Source organism: Hyperolius riggenbachi, chromosome 2 (assembly GCF_040937935.1).
Source record: "Hyperolius riggenbachi isolate aHypRig1 chromosome 2, aHypRig1.pri, whole genome shotgun sequence".
NCBI classification, from domain to species: Eukaryota; Metazoa; Chordata; class Amphibia; order Anura; family Hyperoliidae; genus Hyperolius; species Hyperolius riggenbachi.
This window is the reverse complement of record NC_090647.1, coordinates 536,676,093-536,697,739: the sequence shown is the minus strand read 5'-3', so window position 1 is coordinate 536,697,739 and position 21,647 is coordinate 536,676,093. Positions and strand designations below refer to the sequence as shown.

The following is a 21,647-nucleotide window of genomic DNA, read 5'->3' as shown; positions in this document are numbered from 1 at the left end:
TTTTCTAGTCCACTGTCCATTCCCTCAAAAATGTGACGCAGTGGACCTAATAACAGAGCCTAACACATTTATTTCTACTCATGCACAAAGAACTGTGATCGCTTGAATTCTTGTTCGCGTCACTTGTATAAGTAGCCGGCAGAAAGATGGATCTGAGAATGCTGGGATCCATGTTCCTGCCTTGTGAGGTTAGTATTCAGACAACTGAAGTGAGAGGGATAGGGAGGCTGCCATATTTATTTCCTATTAAGGCTGCTTTCTCACCAAGACGTTGCGTTTAGGGGACGTTATAGGGCGCATAACGTGCCCCTAACGCAACGCCTGGTGGTGTTGGAGCAGGACGCTACCAAGAGCCGCGTTACAAGCAGCTCCTGGTGCGCCTGCTCTGTCGGATGCGCTGCGGAGACCACGTGATGCGGAGAGCTCCGCCAGCCAATCAGCGGCCGCTCCTGGAAGTAAACACTGCAAGTGCAGTGAATAATAAGTAGCCATGTGCCTGGCTACGTAGCGGCCTCTCCCCGCCTCCTCTCCGCCCACAAAATAAAAAAAAACACCCATACTGAGCATGTGCAAACAGTCTAACGCGGCTTAAGCCGCTAGAACGCACAGTATGCTGCACTTTAAAAGAACGTGCAGGGCTACTGTGTAACGCAACGTGGGCACTGTGAACAGCCCATTGATTTTTCATTGCTGTGCGGTGGGGTGCGTTACAGGCTGCACTAACGTGCGCCTGTAACATCCCACTGTGAAAGGAGCCTAAACAATACTAGTTGCCTGGCAGCCCAGCGGATCTATTTGGCTGCAGTAGTGTCTGGATAACACTAGAAACAAGCATGCAGCTAATCTTGTCAGATCTGACAATAATGTCAGAAACACCTGATCTGCTGCATGCTTGTTCAGGGTCTATCGCTAATAGTATTAGAGGCAGAGGATCAGCAGGATTGCCAGGCAACTGGTATTGCTTAAAAAGGAAATAAATATGGCAGCCTCCATATACCTCTCACTTCAATTGTCCTTTAAGGCCTAGTGCACACCAGACGGTTCGGCTGCGTTTTGCGATCCGCTTGCGGCTGCGGATCCGCTTGGTCAATGTATCTCAATAGGGTGGTTCACACCAAAGCGGGAGGCGTTTTGCAGAAAAGCATACTCCCGGGGTGAGGCATTTTTTGGATTGCGGATGCGTTTCTGCCTCAATGTTAAGTATAGGAAAAACGCAAACCGCTCTGAAAAAAGCCTGTTCAGAGCGGTTTGCCAGGCGTTTTTGTTACAGAAGCTGTTCAGTAACAGCTTTACTGTAACAATATATGAAATGTACTACACCAAAACCGCTACACAAAACCGCAAAATGCTAGCTGAAACGCTACAGAAAAAGAAGAAAAAGCGTTTCAAAATCTGCTAGCATTTTGCGGATCTGCTAGCGCCTAGCGGTTTTTGGTGTGCACCAGGCTTTGACTTTTTTTTTTCTTTGAATTCTTTTACTCATGCTTATGCTATATTTTCACGGACCACAAGATTGAAAATAAAGAAATAAAAATAAATATATTAAGAAACTCCTTTATATTTCCTCAGAACCAGGTCCTGTGACCCCTCCACCCCCATGTCCTCTGAACTGTCAAAATGGAGGGATCTGTGTCGGCAATCGGTGCGTGTGTACAGATTACTACAGAGGGGAGCTCTGCACAATAGGTAGGTACAAGAGGCGGGGCATGCAGTTCAGTACGGCCAATCAGGTGTCTCTGTTTCCTTGCACTTTGGGTCCTATGGGATAAAAGTGCTTTACAAATGTTTTGTTGTTGTTGTAGCAATCAGTATTTATCTCCTGTGCCCCAACAGAAAAGTCTTGTCCCATAACTGGAATTTATGTTTTAACTGCTTCCTGATGATGGTAATTGAAATCTATGCCCTGTTCATGGCTGCTTATTCCTGCCAGGGCGTAGATTTCAATAACCACGCTCGCAAGGACCGCAGCTCCCGCCGATCTTTACTTCGCCGCAGACACCTCGCTTTGTTGCCGCTGTGACGGCAGAGCTCTGTGAGCCGGTCAGGAGCCGATTTTATTGGCTCCTGACCCCATGACCTCTGTGTGCCAATCCCATTGGGTCACATTGATGACAGGGTCAGCAGCCAGTGGAATCTGCACCTGGACAGCTAACAGAGCTCTGCCGTCATAGCGACGGCAGAGCGAGGGTCCTGTGGCGATGGGTGACCGGCGAGAGTGGCGGGTCCGTGCGGCAATTCACTGGTAAGGTGGCAGTCTCTGGTCCAGTGGTTAAAGTGTACCTGAGACGAGAGAAAAAGTTATATTTTACTTACCTGGGGCTTCTTTCTGCCCCCTATAGCCTTAGAGGTCCCTCAATTTCCTGCCAGTCCAATCTGTTGTGTTGTTGTGCCCCTACGAACGCTCACCGACTGGACAAGTCGCAGGCTACTTCACATGCACGGCCCGGATGCCAGGAGTGCACATGTGCAATAGCCTGCTAATGGTGATTTCTTGGAGGGACACATCGGCACAATGGAGGGGACTGGGAGGAAACAGAGGGACCTGTAAGGCTATGGGGGGATGGAAAAAACCCCAGGTAAGTAAAATAGAACTTGTTCTCCCGTCTCAGGTTTACTTTAACCACTAAAAGACCGCTCCACGCCAAGTGGCGTGGAGGCAGCGGCAGACCCAGGACCACCTAAGGCTGATCGGCATGCAGTCCTGGGGGTGTGGTTTGCAGGAGATCGCGCGCCGATGCACACGCATCTCTGCTTGGATGACGGAGCGGAGCTAGGAGACTGTTAGATGACGAAACCGCTGTATAATGACACTGTACAGCGCTGTGATCTAAGACAGCGCTGTACTAGGGACAGTCATGTGACACGGTTGTCCCCCTGGGAGGCACTAAAGCGATCCGTGTGATAGGCTAACGTCTATCACAGCCGTTCGCTGTAATTCGCTGATGAGGGGAGGGAGAATAAAAAATAAAAAAAAGAGTTAAATATTGATAAAAAATATAAACAAACCCAGCAGGCATGAGAACCCACCAACCGAGAGCTCTGTTGGTGGGCAGAACAGGGGGGGGGGTCACTTGTGTGCTGAGTTGTATGGCCCTGCAGCAAGGACTTAAAGCTGCAGTGGCCTAATTAGCAAAAAGTGGCCTGGTCTTTAGGACGGTTTAAGCCCATGGTCCTTAACCTCCTCAGCGGTATGGACGACTATACACGTCCATCACCGCCGGAGGTCGCCGCTCAGGCCCTGCTGGGCCGATTTGAGCGAAATAAAAAGCAGCACACGCAGCCGGCACTTTGCCAGCCGCGTGTGCTGCCTGATCGCCGCTGCTCTGCGGCGATCCGCCGCGAGCAGCGGTGAAAGAGGATCCCCCCAGCTGCCCGAGCCCTGCGCAGCCGGAACAAAAGTTCCGGCCAGCGCTAAGGGCTGGATCGGAGGTGGCTGACGTCAGGACGTCGGCTGACGTCCATGACGTCACTCTGCTCGTCGCTATGGCGACGATGTAAGCAAAACAAGGAAGGCTGCTCATTGCGGCCTTCCTTGTTTATTCTGGTCGCCGGAGGCGATCGGAAGAACGCCTCCGGAGCGCCCTCTAGTGGGCTTTCATGCAGCCAACTTTCAGTTGGCTGCATGAAACAGTTTTTTTTTAATTAAAAAAAAACCCTCCCGCAGCCACCCTGGCGATCTTAATAGACCGCCAGGGAGGTTAAGTGGTTAATTACAATTAAAGTTGAAGGACAGAGGACCTAAGCAATATGGTTGAAAATGCAGCAGATACTTAATATACCGATACTTATTTCATGTGCCTTTTTCTTGCAGAGAACTTTTGCAATTACACCTGTACTAACAACACTCCATGCTTTACGTTTGACATCATCCTTGCTGGCATGTATGGCTATTCAGTGGAAACATGTGAAGAAGGCACTGTAAATGGCAAGTATTACAGATTTTCTTCCCAATATTAACCCCCATGATGGTATAATTATTTATGGATTTTAGGGTCTAAAAGACGTGCAATTTTTTTGCAGGCTTTTTAGACCCTAAAACCAGGAAAAAACATGCTGTTATAGAGCCTGCAGCAGCCCTGCACATTACTCACCTCCCTGGGATCCAGCGCTGCAGTTCTCCCTCCGTCCTCCGGGTGGTGCTGTAAGCTTGTAGTGAAATTGCTGTCTGTCATCATGAGGACAAACGGCGATCTCACCCGAGGGATGCAAAGCCCCCGAGGACCGGAAGGAGAATGGTTGCCGGCGTCTGGATCCTGGGGGAGGTGAGTTAAAATGACCGCTGCCTGCTATGCTCTCACGCTCAGGGTTACCACTCCTGACTGCTTTTTCCACCCCAAACCTGACTCGTGGATACCACCAAGGAGGTTAAGCAGTAAGGATTTGATTCTGTCATCTCCAAATTTGTTAAGTTTCTTGTTGAGTTGGAGTAGTTTGTGTTTCCTCTACTTCACGCTGGCCAAGACACAGGGGGCCATATGCAATTCACTTTTTATCCTGAGTTATCACCTAAAAAGATAATTTTCATCTTCTCTTTAGGCCTCTTTACCAAGGACTGTTGAACTTTGTGCTCAGCGAGCAGCTACCAGGCAGCAGTGAGCAGTTGTGAAAGTTTGAGAGGCATTTCACCGCCTATTAACAGTCCGTGGAAAAGAGGCCTTAAACTAAGCATTTTACAATTGAAAAAGTACCCAAAAGTTGGTGTTCGGGCCCTTTCACACGAGCATTTAATAGGCAGTGAAAAGCCTGTCGAACTCTCACAACTGCTTGTTGCTGCTTGGTAACTGCTTACTGATGCCTGGTAACTGCTTGTTGCTGCTTGGTAACTGCTTACTGATGCCTGGTAACTGCCTGCTGAGCACACAGTTCAACTGCTCATGTGACGGCCCTAAAAGTATTCATTCTCAGAATTTTCTTGCTTGCTGGTCGTTTAAAAGGAATTTTATGACAAGGGGGTTGATTCACTATTGATAGCGCAGTGTAACAGCACGAGTAAGCTACTGTTATGCAAGTTAGTCAACCGCGATTTAATGAGTGCAGGGAGCATGCTATGCGCGCTGGTGGCAGCGTAGTGTGCGTTACCCAGCAACGGCCGATGCTTTAATTGGCCGCATGATAGCCGCGACAATGATTTTTGCTAATTTTGGGGGGGCTATAGCGCGGCAGAGAGCGTCGTGGGGGGACACAAAGGCATGTTATGAGGCAGAGAACATGCCTATGTGTCCCATCTGCTCCCCCTTGCACTGCCTCAGGTTCTCTTGAATTAAGCACATGCTATTCATTGTGCTAATTAGACATGAAAGTGTGATCTGACTATAATCATTCTCAGTTTTTATCTGGCTCAGGCAAACCTCTATATTCATTGCTGTGGAAAGGGTGGTGTCCTTATCATAGTGGAAAACATAAGCACTCAGCCAGGGTAACCCATCCCATCCAATTATTATTATTTTCACTATATCAGGATCAGGGAAGGAGTGAAGTTGGCAAGGCTGGGGGTTAAATGCTCACACTAGACCAGTAATAGCTTAGATCAGTGTTAGATTTCATGCATCTATTTTTCATTATCTCCATTATATGTAAAGCATATTATATAATATAATCTGTAATTTGTGCAGCTGGCACTCCCAAGGCTACTATTCAGTGTGTCAACAATGGAGGCAACTTAACTTTAGGACTTCCTAGAATTCAAAATTGTGACCAGAACCTGGAGACTCTGGCAAACAAAGTGAGTGTTTTCTGAGTATTTGGTGTGAACTCTATTCTGTTGCTCTTTCTTAACCCTATATATTTAAAGTGCACCTGATATGATTCAAACAAAATGATTTACTGTATATACTCGCATATAAGCCTAATTTTTCAACACAAAAAATGTGCTGAAAAGTTAAACCCCCCCCCCCCCCCCCCCCTCGGCTTATATACGAGCCAGTGGAGCAGAACATATGTTGGTGCAGGTTTTGTTACTGGCAGAGATGCTTAAAGAAAACCTGTACTGAAAATTAAAAGTCAAAATAAATATAAACACGTCATACTTACCTCCTGTGTAGTGTACTCCTCAATCTTTTTCTCCTCTCCTGCATCCTGTTTGTCCACTGTGATCAATGGAATTCTCCGTCCTCTATTTTGAAAATGGCCATTACCACATAACAGCTTTCTGGTCAGCACACTGTTAAACTGTAACATCGCCCACTTGAGCCATAGGGATACAAGGGCATTACCTGGCACATCAGTTGTCCTTTCAGCTATAACTGACAGCAACTGATATATAACTGACAGCAACTGATATATTTCAGTTCTGACAAAATGTTGTCAGAACTGGAAGGGATTGTTGTCAAAAGAAAATGGTGAGCTTCTGAGAGGAACTGATGGCAAGGTAACTATATAATGTTCACTTGAAGTTACCTCATGTGTTTGTTTTAAATAATTTTACTCAGTACAGGTTCCCTTTAAGAATTGTGCACTAGTGATCATGCTCTTGCCAGCTAGCTCCCTGCTGTGGCCCCCGTTCACTGCAACATGGTGTGCAGAGTGCGCTGCTCAAGACTACCTGTATCCCCTGACTTTTGAATCGGTGCGTGGATGCAACGTGTCAGTGGTGCAATGATCGGGAATTCTTCCTGTGTGGCAATCACTGTGTCTCATATCTATGATGCCATCTAGTGGTGTCTCGAGACACAGCTGTATCATCCTTGTGGCACATCTGGCTATGGGGAGAGGGCTGACTTGCACAGGGGGCACATTAGGCTACTGTGGAGCGGACTATACTGGGTAGGGGGCTTATACGCGAGTCAATCACTTTTTCCTGGTTTCTGAGGGAAAAGTGGGTACCTCGGCTTATACGCGGGTCGGCTTATATGCCAGTATATACGGTATGCTTACCTGGGGGTTTCTACAGGGGAAACTCGAAAAATTAGAATACCATGCAAAAGTCCATTTAATTTCAGTAATTCAACTTAAAAGGTGAAACCAATATATGAAATAGGAACTCTGTAATACTCCCCCATAGCAGGATTAATAATAATAATAATAATCTGAACATTTGTATAGCGCTTTTCTTCTGTTGGACTCAAAGCGCTCAAGAGCTGCAGCCACTGGGGCGCGCTCAAGAGGCCACTCTGCAGTGTTAGGGAGTCTTGCCTTGAACTCCTTACTGAATAGGTACTTGACCTAGCCGGGATTTGAACCCTGGTCTCCCATGTCAAAGGCAGAGCCCTTAACCAGTACACTATCCATCCACCATTCAACCTAGGCAGGTGCTTGCAGCCTAGTGGGTGTCAAGGGGCCCCATAGCTGGTGCTGAATCCACCACTATTTGTAGCACAGGGGGGATAATTAGTATCTCAGCTAGATGGATTCCATGTAGGTGACACTAATTACCTCCCCTGTGCATAGGCGAGGTTGCCTGCAAAACCTACACCATTGGGGAGTCACAAGGTCGGTTTGAAAAACCGTAGTGGTACCGGTGCCAGGGTTTTTGTGCATGGAGATAGTATATGTTGTATGAAGCATGTGTGGCAACGCTCCACGGCAGGATCATTTTTAAGTGTTTTTAATCGGCTGTGAGTACTGATTATTCATTGAATGAATTTGCATTCTATTTTGATACCCCAGTGTGATGTCACTAGTGATTGAAGATGAACTAATTTAACCTTCAAGCGGATCCGAGATGAAAAACTAACTATAACAAGTAACTTGTCTATATATCTTATCTAAAGTTTAGCAAATCTAGCTGCAAACAGCTTCAACAGTTTATGATTATTTATTCTTGTGCTACAATGACAGCGGCCATGTTGTGTTTGTCACATTACACAGGCAAGCTGCTCTGCATCTCCAGCCCTCAGCCTGTGAAAACCTAATTCCCCCTCCTCCCTCCTCCCCTCTGCCTCTGAAATCTCTGGCTAGTAACACCTCCCCCTCCTCCTGCCCAGACTGAGCTCCCATAAGCCCTTGCTACTGTCTGAAAATGCCAAGGCACTGTGAAAAGCTGTGGGCGAGGCTTGTTTAGTTTATAGGAAATTAGAATATTAAAACAAAAACAAAAAAGTATTAGGCTTGAGGAATGCCCTATGAACTACATGAAAGGAACACAATTATGCAATGAGTAAAAGTTTATCTCGGAGCCACTTTAAGTGATGTCATTCCTGCTATTGAGCACTATGTGGGATTTATTGCTACAAGGTTAATTGAGTTACACCAGTTATGGAAGATTCCAATCTAGAAACACCAGTAATGAGTTTTGATGTTTTAATCTCAGAGGTATGTCGCCTTAACGTAAGTTCTGTCTTCTCTCCACTCCAGACTGCAATAGAAAACCCAGAGGAGGTCGCGGCCACCACGCAAATCTTAACATCAGATCCAACAAACCTGCAGTCAGACAACATTACTAACGCTATGAGGATTGTGACCAGGCTGCTGCAGAATGCTACAGAAGATGTACGTAAAAATTCAAGACTTCACTTGCATAAAGGGAGCCTGAAGTGGCATTGGGAGGCCGACATGTTTATTTCCTTTTAGCCAATTCTCCACTATTCAGCCTGGTGAACACTAACACTTCAACCTTTTCAGAAGGGCGGCTGAACTGCGTGTTTGCCGACAGTTCAGTCTCCTGTCTGCTAGTGCAATACGGGTGCAATTTAAATGCCGAATTGTAGCTGTTGTAGCCCGACGCGTGTCAAGCGCTGACACATGGAGGTGTTACTGGGCAGCGGAGGAACACGACATGTCAAGTCTGAGCACGGCTTAGAATCAGAATCAGAATCAGAATCAATTTATTTTCGCCAAGTAAGTTTGCACCTACAAGGAATTTGTCTTGGCAGTTGCTTAACAAACACAAACAAAAAACAATACAAGGACAGACAGTGTGAATATTACAAGTTAAGGACATTATAAGTATAGTGGCAGTAAGCAATGTGAGAATTGTTCATGTTTAGTTCTGTGCTGATTACTTTCAGTCCTAGCAGCTCTAACGTGGTTCAGCATTAAGTATGGCTACCGCTTGAGGAAAAAAACTGTTCCTGTGTCTGGAGGTTTTGGTAGCGATTGACCGGAATCTTACTCCTGAAGGCATGCGCTGGAAGATGGAGTGAGCTGGGTGAGAGGGGTCAGAGGCAATTTTGGTCGCTCTCTTTCTGCACCTGCTAGTGTAAAGATCCTGCAGGGAAGGTAAGCTACAGCCAATTATCCTTTCCGCTGATCAGATGATGCGCTGCAGCCTCCCCTTTTCTAATGCTGAGCAGAAGCTGAACCATACAGTCATGGATGATGTTATGGTGGATTCGATGATTGCAGTGTAGAACTGCACCATTAGCTTTTGAGGTAGGCCAAACTTTTTCAGCTGCCGCAGATGGTACATTCTCTGTTGTGCTTTCTTGACAATAGTGGCAGTGTTGTTGTCCCATTTTAAGTCGTTTGAGATCGTGGACCCAAGAAACTTGAATGACTCTACTTGGGTTATTGTGGATCCATTTATGGTTAAGGGGAGGTGCTGGGGGGGGAGATCTCCTAAAGTCTATTATCATCTCCATGGTTTTGAGAGCATTTAGTTCTAAGTTGTTGCTGCTGCACCAGGAGGAAAGCTGTCCCACCACATGCCTGTATACAGACTCATCCCCGTTTTGAATGAGACCAACAACTGTTGTGTCGTCTGCAAACTTCAGAACCTTAAAAGATGGATCTGTGGAGATGCAGTCATTGGTGTAAAGTGAGTACAGCAATGGGGAAAGTACACAGCCCTGGGGTGCACCAGTACTGACTGTCAGAGAGCTTGATGTGAGTTTACCAAGTCTAACACGCTGTCTTCTGTCGGTTAAGAAGTCGGTTATCCATTTGCAGAGGGATTCAGGTATGTGTAGCTGGGAGAGCTTGCTGTGCAGCAGTGATGGAATTATGGTATTAAATGCAGAGCTGAAATCTATAAATAAAATCCTGGTGTAGGTTCCTGGGTTATCTAAATGCTGTAGTGCATAATGCATACACATGTTCACGGCATCGTCTGCGGATCTGTTAGGTCTGTAGGCAAATTGCAAAGAGTCCAGCAGGGGATCTGTGATGGATTTCAGATAAGTAATTATCAGTTTTTCAAATGCTTTCATGACCAGTGATGTCAGGGCAACAGGCCTGTAATCATTTAAACATGTAGGTTTTGTTTTTTTTTGAATTGGTACAATAGTTGCGCATTTAAAACAGGCAGGAACAATTGAGAGTTCTAGAGATGCTTTGAATATGTCTGTAAATACAGGCGCTAATTGGTCGGCACAGAGATTCAAGCATTTCGCAGACACAGCGTCTGGTCCCATTGCTTTCCTGGTGTTTTGTTTTTTAAAGAGTCTATTTACATCTGATTGGCATATTGTTAGAGCATGCACATCTGGGGACAGGTTAGCAGATTGTGTAGTTGCTGAGGCACCGCAGGGGGTGGAGACATTGGCTGGCAGGAAGAGTGTTCAGTTTGCCTGTGGCAGAGATGCAAATTGACTTGTTGTGTTTGGCTTTTGTTGGTAGTGTCAAACCTGCAATAAAATGTATTCAGTTCATCTGCAAGCTGCAGGTTATGTAGTGAGGGGGGAGGAGATTTCTTCCTGTAGCTGGTAATTTCATGTAGAGATTTCCATATTGTGGATGAGTCTGCGTTAGAAAAATTTTCCTCAAGTTTTTGAGAATAATCTTTTTTTGCGGCGGTAATGGCTCTCTGCAGTTTGTATTTTGCAGCTTTGTAGAGGACTTTATCGCCTGTACGATATGCCCTTTCTTTATCGAGGCGCAGCTTCCTAAGATGTGATGTGAACCAGGGTTTATCGTTATTGTACCTGGTGCACTTTTTTGTGGGGATGCAGGACTCTTCACAAAAGGTAATATATGATGTCACAGCGTCAGTGTATTCATTTAGGTCACTGGAGGATTCTTTAAATAAATTCCAGTCAGTTAAATCAAAGCAGCTCTGCAGTTTTTCTACAGCTTCACTAGTCCATTTCTTAACTGTGGTCACTACAGGTTTGGCAGTTTTTAGTCTTTGGATGTATGTTGGGATAAGCTGTATAACAGCATGATCAGAGTTCCCCAAAGCTGCCCTGCTGACAGAGTAATACGAGTCCTTAGTCGTAGTGTAACAGTGATCAAGTGTCTTACCTTCTCTAGTTGCGCTTGTGACATGTTGCCTGTATTTGGGGAGTTCTTTGGAAAGATTAGCACTGTTGAAATCCCCTAGTATGATAAAAAAAGAATCTGGGTACTCCCTTTCCACCTCAGTGATTTGATCTGCGAGATCTTGGAGCGCAGGCTGCATACATGTTTGTGGAGGGATGTACACAGCAGCCAAAATAAAGTTAGTTAGTGCCTAACACTGACATTCCTCCTCCTAGTGCCTAACACTGACATCCCTCCTCCTAGTGCCTAACACTGACATCCCTCCTCCTAGTGCCTAACACTGACATCCCTCCTCCTAGTGCCTAACACTGACATCCCTCCTTCTAGTGCCTAACACTGACATCCCTCCTCCTAGTACCTAACACTAACATGTCACCTCCTAGTGCCTAACACTAACATGTCACCTCCTAGTGCCTAACACTAACATGTCACCTCCTAGTGCCTAACACTAACATGTCACCTCCTAGTGCCTAACACTAACATGTCACCTCCTAGTGCCTAACACTAACATGTCACCTCCTAGTGCCTAACACTAACATGTCACCTCCTAGTGCCTAACACTAACATGTCACCTCCTAGTGCCTAACACTAACATGTCACCTCCTAGTGCCGAACACTAACATGTCACCTCCTAGTGCCTAACACTAACATGTCACCTCCTAGTGCCTAACACTAACATGTCACCTCCTAGTGCCTAACACTTAACATCCCCTCCTCCTAGTGCCTAACACTTAACATCCCCTCCTCCTAGTGCCTAACACTTAACATCCCCTCCTCCTAGTGCCTAACACTTAACATCCCTCCTCCTAGTGCTTAACACTTAACATCCCTCCTCCTAGTGCCTAACACTTAACATCCCCTCCTCCTAGTGCCTAACACTTAACATCCCCTCCTCCTAGTGCCTAACACTTAACATCCCCTCCTCCTAGTGCCTAACACTTAACATCCCTCCTCCTAGTGCTTAACACTGACATCCCTCATCCTAGTGCTTAAACACTAACATCCCTCCTCCTAGTGCCTAACACTAACATCCCCTCCTCCTATTGCCTAACGCTGACATCCCTCCTCCTAGTGCTTAACACTAACATCCCCTCCTCCTAGTGCCTAACACTAACATCCCCTCCTCCTAGTGCCTAACACTAACATCCCCTCCTCCTAGTGCTTAACCACCCTGGCGTTCTGATAAGATCGCCAGGGCGGCTGCGGGAGGGTTTTTTTTAAATAAAAAAAAAATATTCCAGGCAGCCAACTGAAAGTTGGCTGCATGAAAGCCCACTAGAGGGCGCTCCGGATGCGTTCTTCTGATCGCCTCCGGCGGCCAGAAGTAACACGGAAGGCCGCAATGAGCGGCCTTCCGTGTTTCGCTTACCTCGTCGCCATGGCGACGAGCAGGGTGACGTCATGGACGTCAGCCGACGTCCTGACGTCAGCCGCCTCCGATCCAGCCCTTAGCGCTGGCCGGTACTGTTTGTTCCGGCTACGCTGGGCTCGGGCGGCTGGGGGGACCCTCTTTCGCCGCTGCACGCGGCGGATCGCCGCGCTGCGGCGGCGATCAGGTAGCACACGCGGCTGGCAAAGTGCCGGCTGCGTGTGCTGCTTTTTATTTCATTAAAATTGGCCCAGCAGGGCCTGAGCGGCAGCCTCCGGCGGTGTTGGACGAGCTGAGCTCGTCCAGACCGCTCAGGTGGTTAACACTAACATCCCCTCCTCCTAGTGCCTAACACTGACATCCCTCCTCCTACTGCTTAACACTAACATCCCCTCCTCCTAGTGCCTAACACTAACATCCCCTCCTCCTAGTGCCTAACACTAACATCCCCTCCTCCTAGTGCCTAACACTAACATCCCCTCCTCCTAGTGCCTAACACTAACATCCCCTCCTCCTAGTGCTTAACACTAACATCCCCTCCTCCTAGTGCCTAACACTGACATCCCTCCTCCTAGTGCTTAACACTGACATCTCTCCTCCTAGTGCCTAACACTTACATCCCTTCTCCTAGTGCCTAACACTGACATCTCTCCTCCTAGTGCCTAACACTGACATCTCTCCTCCTAGTGCCTAACACTAACTCCCCTCCTCCTAGTGCCTAACACTAACTCCCCTCCTCCTAGTGCCTAACATTGACATCCCTCCTCCTAGTGCCTAACACTGACATCCCTCCTTCTAGTGCCTAACACTGACATCCCTCCTCCTAGTGCCTAACACTGACATCCCTCCTCCTAGTGCCTAACACTGACATCCCTCCTCCTAGTGCCTAACACTGACATCCCTCCTCCTAGTGCCTAACACTGACATCCCTCCTCCTAGTGCCTAACACTGACATCCCTCCTCCTAGTGCCTAACACTGACATCCCTCCTCCTAGTGCCTAACACTGACATCCCTTCTCCTAGTGCCTAACACTAACATGTCACCTCCTAGTGCCTAACACTAACATGTCACCTCCTAGTGCCTAACACTAACATGTCACCTCCTAGTGCCTAACACTAACATCCCCTCCTCCTAGTGCCTAACACTAACTCCCCTCCTCCTAGTGCCTAACATTGACATCCCTCCTCCTAGTGCCTAACACTGACATCCCTCCTCCTAGTGCCTAACACTGACATCCCTCCTCCTAGTGCCTAACACTGACATCCCTCCTCCTAGTGCCTAACACTGACATCCCTCCTCCTAGTGCCTAACACTGACATCCCTCCTCCTACTGCTTAACACTAACATCCCCTCCTCCTAGTGCCTAACACTAACATCCCCTCCTCCTAGTGCTTAACACTAACATCCCCTCCTCCTAGTGCCTAGCACTGACATCCCTCCTCCTAGTGCCTAACACTGACATCCCTCCTCCTAGTGCCTAACACTAACATGTCTCCTCCTAGTGCCTAACACTAACATGTCTCCTCCTAGTGCCTAACACTAAAATGTCTCCTCCTAGTGCCTAACACTGACATCCCTCCTCCTAGTGCCTAACACTGACATCCCTCCTCCTAGTGCTTAAACACTAACATCCCTCCTCCTAGTGCTTAACACTAACATCCCCTCCTCCTAGTGCTTAACTCTGACATCCCTCGTCCTAGTGCCTAACACTAACATTCCTTCTCCTAGTGCCTAACACTTACATCCCTTCTCCTAGTGCCTAACACTGACATCTCTCCTCCTAGTGCCTAACACTGACATCCCTCCTCCTAGTGCCTAACACTGACATCCCCTCCTCCTAGTGCCTAACACTGACATCCCTCCTCCTGGTGCCTAACACTGACATCCCTCCTCCTAGTGCCTAACACTGACATCCCTCCTCCTAGTGCCTAACACTGACATCCCTCCTCCTAGTGCCTAACACTGACATCCCTCCTCCTAGTGCCTAACACTGACATCCCTCCTCCTAGTGCCTAACACTAACATCCCCTCCTCCTAGTGCCTAACACTTACATCCCTTCTCCTAGTGCCTAACACTTACATCTATCCTCCTAGTGCCTAACACTGACATCTCTCCTACTAGTGCCTAACACTAACTCCCCTCCTCCTAGTGCCTAACACTAACTCCCCTCCTCCTAGTGCCTAACATTGACATCCCTCCTCCTAGTGCCTAACACTGACATCCCTCCTCCTAGTGCCTAACACTTAATATCCCTCCTCCTAGTGCTTAACACTGACATCCCTCATCCTAGTGCTTAAACACTAACATCCCCTCCTCCTAGTGCCTAACACTAACATCCCCTCCTCCTAGTGCCTAACACTAACATCCCCTCCTCCTAGTGCCTAACACTAACATCCCCTCCTTCTAGTGCCTAACACTAACATCCCCTCCTCCTAGTGCCTAACACTAACATCCCCTCCTCCTAGTGCCTAACACTAACATCCCCTCCTCCTAGTGCCTAACACTAACATCCCCTCCTCCTAGTGCCTAACACTAACATCCCCTCCTCCTAGTGCCTAACACTAACATCCCCTCCTCCTAGTGCCTAACACTAACATCCCCTCCTCCTAGTGCCTAACACTAACATCCCCTCCTCCTAGTGCCTAACACTAACATCCCCTCCTCCTAGTGCCTAACACTAACATCCCTCCTCCTAGTGCTTAACACTGACATTCCTCCTCCTAGTGCCTAACACTAACATGTATCCTCCTAGTGCCTAACACTAACATGTCTCCTCCTAGTGCCTAACACTGACATCCCTCATCCTAGTGCTTAAACACTAACATCCCTCCTCCTAGTGCCTAACACTAACATCCCCTCCTCCTAGTGCCTAACACTAACATCCCTTCTCCTAGTGCCTAACACTTACATCCCTTCTCCTAGTGCCTAACACTGACATCCCTTCTCCTAGTGCCTAACACTAACGTGTCTCCTCCTAGTGCCTAACACTGACATCACTTCTCCTAGTGCCTAACACTAACATGTCTACTCCTAGTGCCTAACACTGACATCCCTTCTCCTAGTGCCTAACACTGACATCCCTTCTCCTAGTGCCTAACACTAACATGTCTACTACTAGTGCCTAACACTAACATGTCTCCCCTAGTGTCTATCACTAACATGTCTCCTCCTAGTGCCTAACACCGACATCCCTCCTCCTAGTGCCTAACACTAACATCCCTCCTTCTAGTGCCTAACACTAACTCCCCTCCTCCTAGTGCCTAACACTGACACCCCTCCTCCTAGTGCCTAACACTAACATCCCTTCTCCTAGGGCCTAACACTAACATCCCTCCTCCTTGTGCCTAACACCTATCTGGGCCTGAATCAACCACTATTTGTAGTGTTGTTTTACAATGTAGACAATTGGCTTTTCAATTGGTTCCCTATGTGTTATCAGATCAGCTACTTCTGTAGCCACATCTTACTGCTTGGGTGCCTGATTACCAATAATTGCCATAGGCGTCTATTAAATGCCTGCCGATCCCCTGCCCAACTGACCTGCTTTGTTAGGGTGGCCTACTAAATTGCCGTTAGTAGCAGCAGCTCTCAATTGCTTTGAATCCAACAAAAAAAGCTTTATATAAATATTAGCATTTCAATATATTTTTCCTTAGCTACAGTGTCTTCGCAAGTCACCTCAGTCTCTAGCATTACATATCGACATTTTCCTCTTCTAGTTAATCTTTGAACCAAACATTACCTCAGTGTAAATTCCACCTGAGATAAAGATATATTATTATACTCACTGGCTGTGTGTTCTGTCAAGGAAAATGTTTGTCTTTATGGATTGCCTATTAGGGATCTGTTAAAGCAGGCCTTTTCCGTATAAAGAATTCATTCACCCCTCACTGATCATAAATTGCTGATAAAGCGATCGGTTCTTGAACCGCACTACAGGATGAATATCGATTTGATTTCAGCAGAACTCTATTGTGTGCTGATCGTTTTGGGAAGCGTTGTATTGGCTGACGCAGTGCAACACGCTACGCAGCCATCAATCCCTGCGGCTCCTCCCCCACTCACACCAACATTTTCCACTGTGCCCAATTACGCAATAAATGGCTCAAAATTGATCAAAAGTCATTCAATCGGATGTATTGAGCAGATTTGATCAAATTGGTTAAATAAGATGGGAAAAAGTATATTGTGTGCCTAGAGTTTAGGGTACCCCTTGACCCCCCCCCCCCTTCCCCGCATATGGCCGGATTTCAAGCAAGGCCACATAGGCAATGGCCTAGGGCACCAGGAAAACAAGGGGCGTGCTGTGGGCAGCAGGGTGGTAATAGCAGTTAGCCTGCTGAACATTCATCCTGCTGCACAGAATTTGCATATTGCAGTGGGTGGCTACCAACAGCCGAATCCTGCACTCAGGGCAGCGAACAGACACTTACAGTGATCTCTGCGCTGCCTGTCACTCACCGAATGTGCTGCCCGCCAAAAAGCTTACAATATAATCCCTGCCATCATGTCACTAACTGTCCTCAGAGGAGCTTATATTATCCTTGCCATCACTTCACTGTCTTCCGATGACCCTACAATCGAATCTCTGCCACGCTGGGGGGTGTGGTTAGGATGCTGCCGGTTGGAGGCAGCTGGTGAAAGTGGGCTTTGGGCGGTAAAAATTAGAAATCCGGCCCTGCCCCCCTGACATGCAGAGACTGGGACCACTGACACTGTACAACTTTCAGCAGTTCCCACCTCTGCATGTCACCTGACCTGCAGAGACTGGATATCATGTGACATGCAGAGACTGCTCTATTCATGCCACAGACAGGACCTGGCTCCCTTAGCCCCCTCAGCATCCCCCACGGCCGCTGTCGCAATGACTGGATTCAGGGGTGTTGCTAAGCCCAAAGATCAGTGACACGTGCCCCAGATCTATTCTGGGGTGCCCCAGATGTCCCCCAGGCAAAGTCAGCGGTGGTGCCTCAATAGCGGGCATGCTGGGAGCTGTGGTGCATCAATTGGAGGTATGCTGGGTGTTGTGGTGCCTCTATGTGGGCATACTGGTTGCTGTGGTGCCATGCTGGGTGCTGTGATGCCTTTCTAGGGGCATGCAGGGAGCTGTGGTTCTTCTATGGGGGCATTTTGCTTGGCTCGTCTACTTAGACCACTGTTAAGTTCATGTAAATTTGTCGCCACCCATGACTACATCCACATTCTGGTGCATGGCCACACCCATTTTCCAGTGGGAGCAGGGGCGTAACTAGGCCCCACCGGGCCCCCCTGCAGATTTTCTGAGCGGGCCCCCCCCCCCCCCCCGGGGCCCGCTCGCGGCCGTTTTGTGGGTGCTGGAGGGGTGGCAGCATGAGGGGAAAGCCTTGCCCACAGTCGGCGGGGAGAGGGGTAGTTCCCCCCTCTCCCTCACCTCGGGGCTCTCCCCTCTGCGCTCCCGGCTGACGTCAGCTGCTAGAGGGAGAAGTCTCCGATGGAACGCACGGAAGCAGGTATGTATCTGCCCGCCGCTCGCTGCCTACCACAGCCCCACAGACACTTACGAGCTGGAGGGGAGCGCAGAGGGGAGAGCCCCGAGGTGAGGGAGAGGGGGGAACTACCCCTCTCCCCGCCGACTGTGGGCAAGGCTTTCCCCTCATGCTGCCACCCCTCCAGCACCCACAAAACGGCCCCGAGCGGGCCCCAGGGGGGGGGCCGGGCCCCCCCACGGGCGCAGGGGCTGCAGGGCCTATTCCTACGCCCCTGAGTGGGAGTGCCCAAAAGTGCCCCAGATCTCTTCAGATCCTAGCAATGCCCCTGACCGAATTAGCACTGCTGGCACTTGGACCGGCCACCTCGGCTGAGAACAGCCTAGCATGTAGACAATGTTGAACACAACATGTTGCATTTATTTTTCAGGTGGGCCAGTCTGCGGTGGCCACCGTCAGCCAGATACTGAGTGCCAATACTACTGAATTTCAGAGCGTGAATGTCAGTGAAGCTGAGAGGTATGGAGTATTATATTATGAACAGTTGCTTGCGTGTCCGTTCGCGCTGGGCTGTTTTTGAGGCGTGTTTTTTTTCCGATTCCCGGCGCTTGAGTGGGCGATTCGTTTTTGTGCTTAGCAGTATTCTAAGCGTTTTTTTCCAAGTGGTTTTGTAATTCACTCCCTGAAGCCCTGAAGTCAGGAAGTGAACTCTTTGACCCGGAGAAGAATAAATCAATGTATTTATTCTTAAAAACACTGCTGCAATCACTACACAAAGCGATTTTGTGAGCATTTTGCGTTTCTCCTATACCTTCCATTGAGGCGGAATTGCCTCAAAAATGGTCCAGGCACCACTTTGCTAGCCGCACAGCTCACAACCCGTGCTGATACGAACCCTCTCATAGCCCAGGCATGGGCAAACTTGGCCCTCCAGCTGTTAAGGAACTACAAGTCCCACAATGCATTGCAGGAGTCTGACAGCCACAGTCATGACTCATAAAGGCAAATGCATTGTGGGACTTGTAGCTCCATAACAGCTGGGGGGCCAAGTTTGCCCATGCCTGTCCTAGTGCGGGCGAAAAAAGGCGAAAACACCTGCAGTGTGAACACGCCCTTAGTCCATGCGCATTCGGATTCCGCAGAATTACAACTTTTGCATTTCCGATTGGAAAATTGCCGCTGCTCGCTAATTTTAGCCCAATCACAGAAGTCGGAAGCATTGGACCAATCGGACAATGCAGAATTTTTCTGCGAAAGTCAGATTGCGGTGGTGATTTTAAACCAACCACAATACTTGCATACCACCGATTATTTTTGAGTCTTGTGATTGGCTCAAAATTTTCGTGGTACTCCAATTACTGCGGTAAAATTCTGCATTCTCTCATTGGTCCAATACTACTGAGTCAACTCGGAAATACAGGTGAAACTCGGAAAAATTAGAATATCGTGCAAAATTCAACTAAAAGGTGAGGCTAATATATGAAATAGGAACCCTTGGCAGGTGTTTTGGATGAATTAGCTGATTAGAGTCTGACCCTCTGAGCCGAGGATATTGAACCTTTTCACAATATTCTAATGGTCTGAGATTTTGATTTTGGGGTTCTTCTCATAAACTGTAAGCCATAATCATCAAAATTATAACAAATAAAGGCTTGGAATATCTCGCTTTGCATGTAATGAGTCCATTTCATATATTCGTTTCACCTTTTTAGCTGAATTACTTATTAATTTGACCCGTATTGATCTGAAAAGCAATCCCATTACCAATCGGGAACAGATCGGAAATGTCAGAAATGATCCATTTTACCCATCGATCTGACGGGAAATTATATTGTGTATATCTACCATAAGGGTGTATACAGACATCCTTCTTTCATTGGCCAATGACTGGTCAATTTTACTATTTACATGTAGTGTGAGAGCTTACCTACACATCTGTCCATACTATTCAAAATATGTTGCCTCTCAAACTACATGCTGGTAAAATTGGACAATCATTACCCAATCAATATTGGATGCATGTATGCACCCAAAGGGTGTCACATGCCTTTATGTTTGTCAGAAGAATTTACCTACAGCCATTTATAAGACAGGTGTTTCCTGGTAATGATAGAAGGGTGGGGAGAAGGCGATCAAAATATATGGATGTTACAAGTTTAATAAACATAACATGTAAAGGAGGTAATCACTTACCTCTTCGGAGGTGTGTATATATATATTTTATTTTTTTCCAGTTGAAACGGTGTCTGTATCTTTTGGAAAGGTAAGCGATTACCTCTCGTTTACACAATATGTTTTAAAGTTGTGGGCCCTAGTGCAAGTTTCAAATTGCGCCCCCCCCCCCCCCAACATTCTATACATAACAATTGATACGGTGCACCAAAACCTGCCAATGGTAACTACAGTGTCAGAAGTGCTAGAATGGGATGGGGAACAGCTTGTTAATGACAACTAGTATTCAAAGCACCTATAGAAGTGATGATTACCAGCACAGGACCAATAAAGAGCTAATACTGTGTTGAGGGAGGGCCCTGGTGCTGTTGAAACCTCTGCACCCCCTATTGCATAGCTCCCAACTGTCCCTCTTTTGGAAGGACAGTCCCTCTTTGGGAGCCCTATTCCCCTTTCCTCCTCATTTGTCCCTCTTTCAGGACTTTGTCCCTCTTATTATGTAAATATATATATTTCTCTACTAAAAAATGTGTTTAATTTACTCTTGATTGAAACTTTATTCACATCCTTTAAATGTATATATTACTAATTTTAAAATGTTAATATGAAGGAAAATGAATCAGGATAAAAAGGACCAGTGTGGTTTGAATTATTAAACAACATATGTTTCTTATGAAATCACTAGGGGTGTGGCAGGGGCGTGGCTTAAGTGCCCCTCTTTCTCATCTCAAAAAGTTGGGAGGTATGCCTATTGCTACGCCAGTGGGCATCTCCACCCCAGCCTTCTATCACTCAGACTTCGTGATAGACTTTACAGTTTTCAGGAAAGTCTATCATAATACAGCATGGGCGTAACAATCACCACTGCCAGGGGGGGGGGCAGAGGCTTTGGGGGCCCCTCCACCCCCCTCTCCCCAACCGCAAGTGCAGCCAGTTAGCAAATAAACTCCCAGTTCGCTCACAAAACCAATCCCTGCACCTCCTTCTGACATGCAGAGTAGCGAGAAGCGGCAGTGTCTGTAATTTTTTCCTGCTTCTTGATGCTGCTTCACAGCAGAACACGCTCTGCCGCCATTCGCCGGCTCCTAATAACGTGACCCTCATGTGGTTCAGGGACCAAGCAGGCCCCATGTTATCATATTTGCCGGTTGACCCTATTTTGTCTAGTTACGCACCTGTACTACAGGAAAGTGACAGTCCAGTATCCAGCAGGACCTGGAGCACCGTGTGGGGACGATGAATTCCCTGCAGGCTTATACGGTGGTTTCTGGAACTGCAACCCACCTTTGTGAGTATATAATCTTATATACTTTCATCCCCCTATATACCTAACGATACTGCACCATTGGGCTACTTTCTCTCTCTACTTCTTGTTTAGGTGCTCTTAGTCCTTACAAGAACCACCGAACCCCTTCTACTTCTCAGAAATGAGCTCTTACCATCCCACTTGTTTGTGATAGTGTAAAATTGCCCTTATACATGATATTCAATAGCCTGCAGGCG

The 21,647-nt window shown here is 47.4% G+C and overlaps 1 protein-coding gene and 1 long non-coding RNA gene across 4 annotated transcripts in view; one reads left to right on the top strand and one right to left on the bottom strand.

Moving 5' to 3' along the window:
* The window catches only part of ADGRG7 (adhesion G protein-coupled receptor G7), a 92,528-nt gene that overhangs the window by 28,089 nt on the left and 42,792 nt on the right, over window positions 1–21,647 (top strand). For all 3 annotated transcript variants that reach the window (XM_068266172.1, XM_068266173.1, XM_068266174.1), the window contains exons 2-6: window positions 1,570–1,686; window positions 3,812–3,925; window positions 5,613–5,722; window positions 8,293–8,427; window positions 18,403–18,491. In XM_068266172.1, coding sequence (XP_068122273.1) covers window positions 1,570–1,686; window positions 3,812–3,925; window positions 5,613–5,722; window positions 8,293–8,427; window positions 18,403–18,491 — 565 coding nt within the window. The remainder of the gene's footprint in view (window positions 1–1,569; window positions 1,687–3,811; window positions 3,926–5,612; window positions 5,723–8,292; window positions 8,428–18,402; window positions 18,492–21,647) is intronic.
* The window catches only part of LOC137545067 (uncharacterized), a 48,492-nt gene that overhangs the window by 4,604 nt on the left and 22,241 nt on the right, over window positions 1–21,647 (bottom strand). The window lies entirely within an intron of this gene.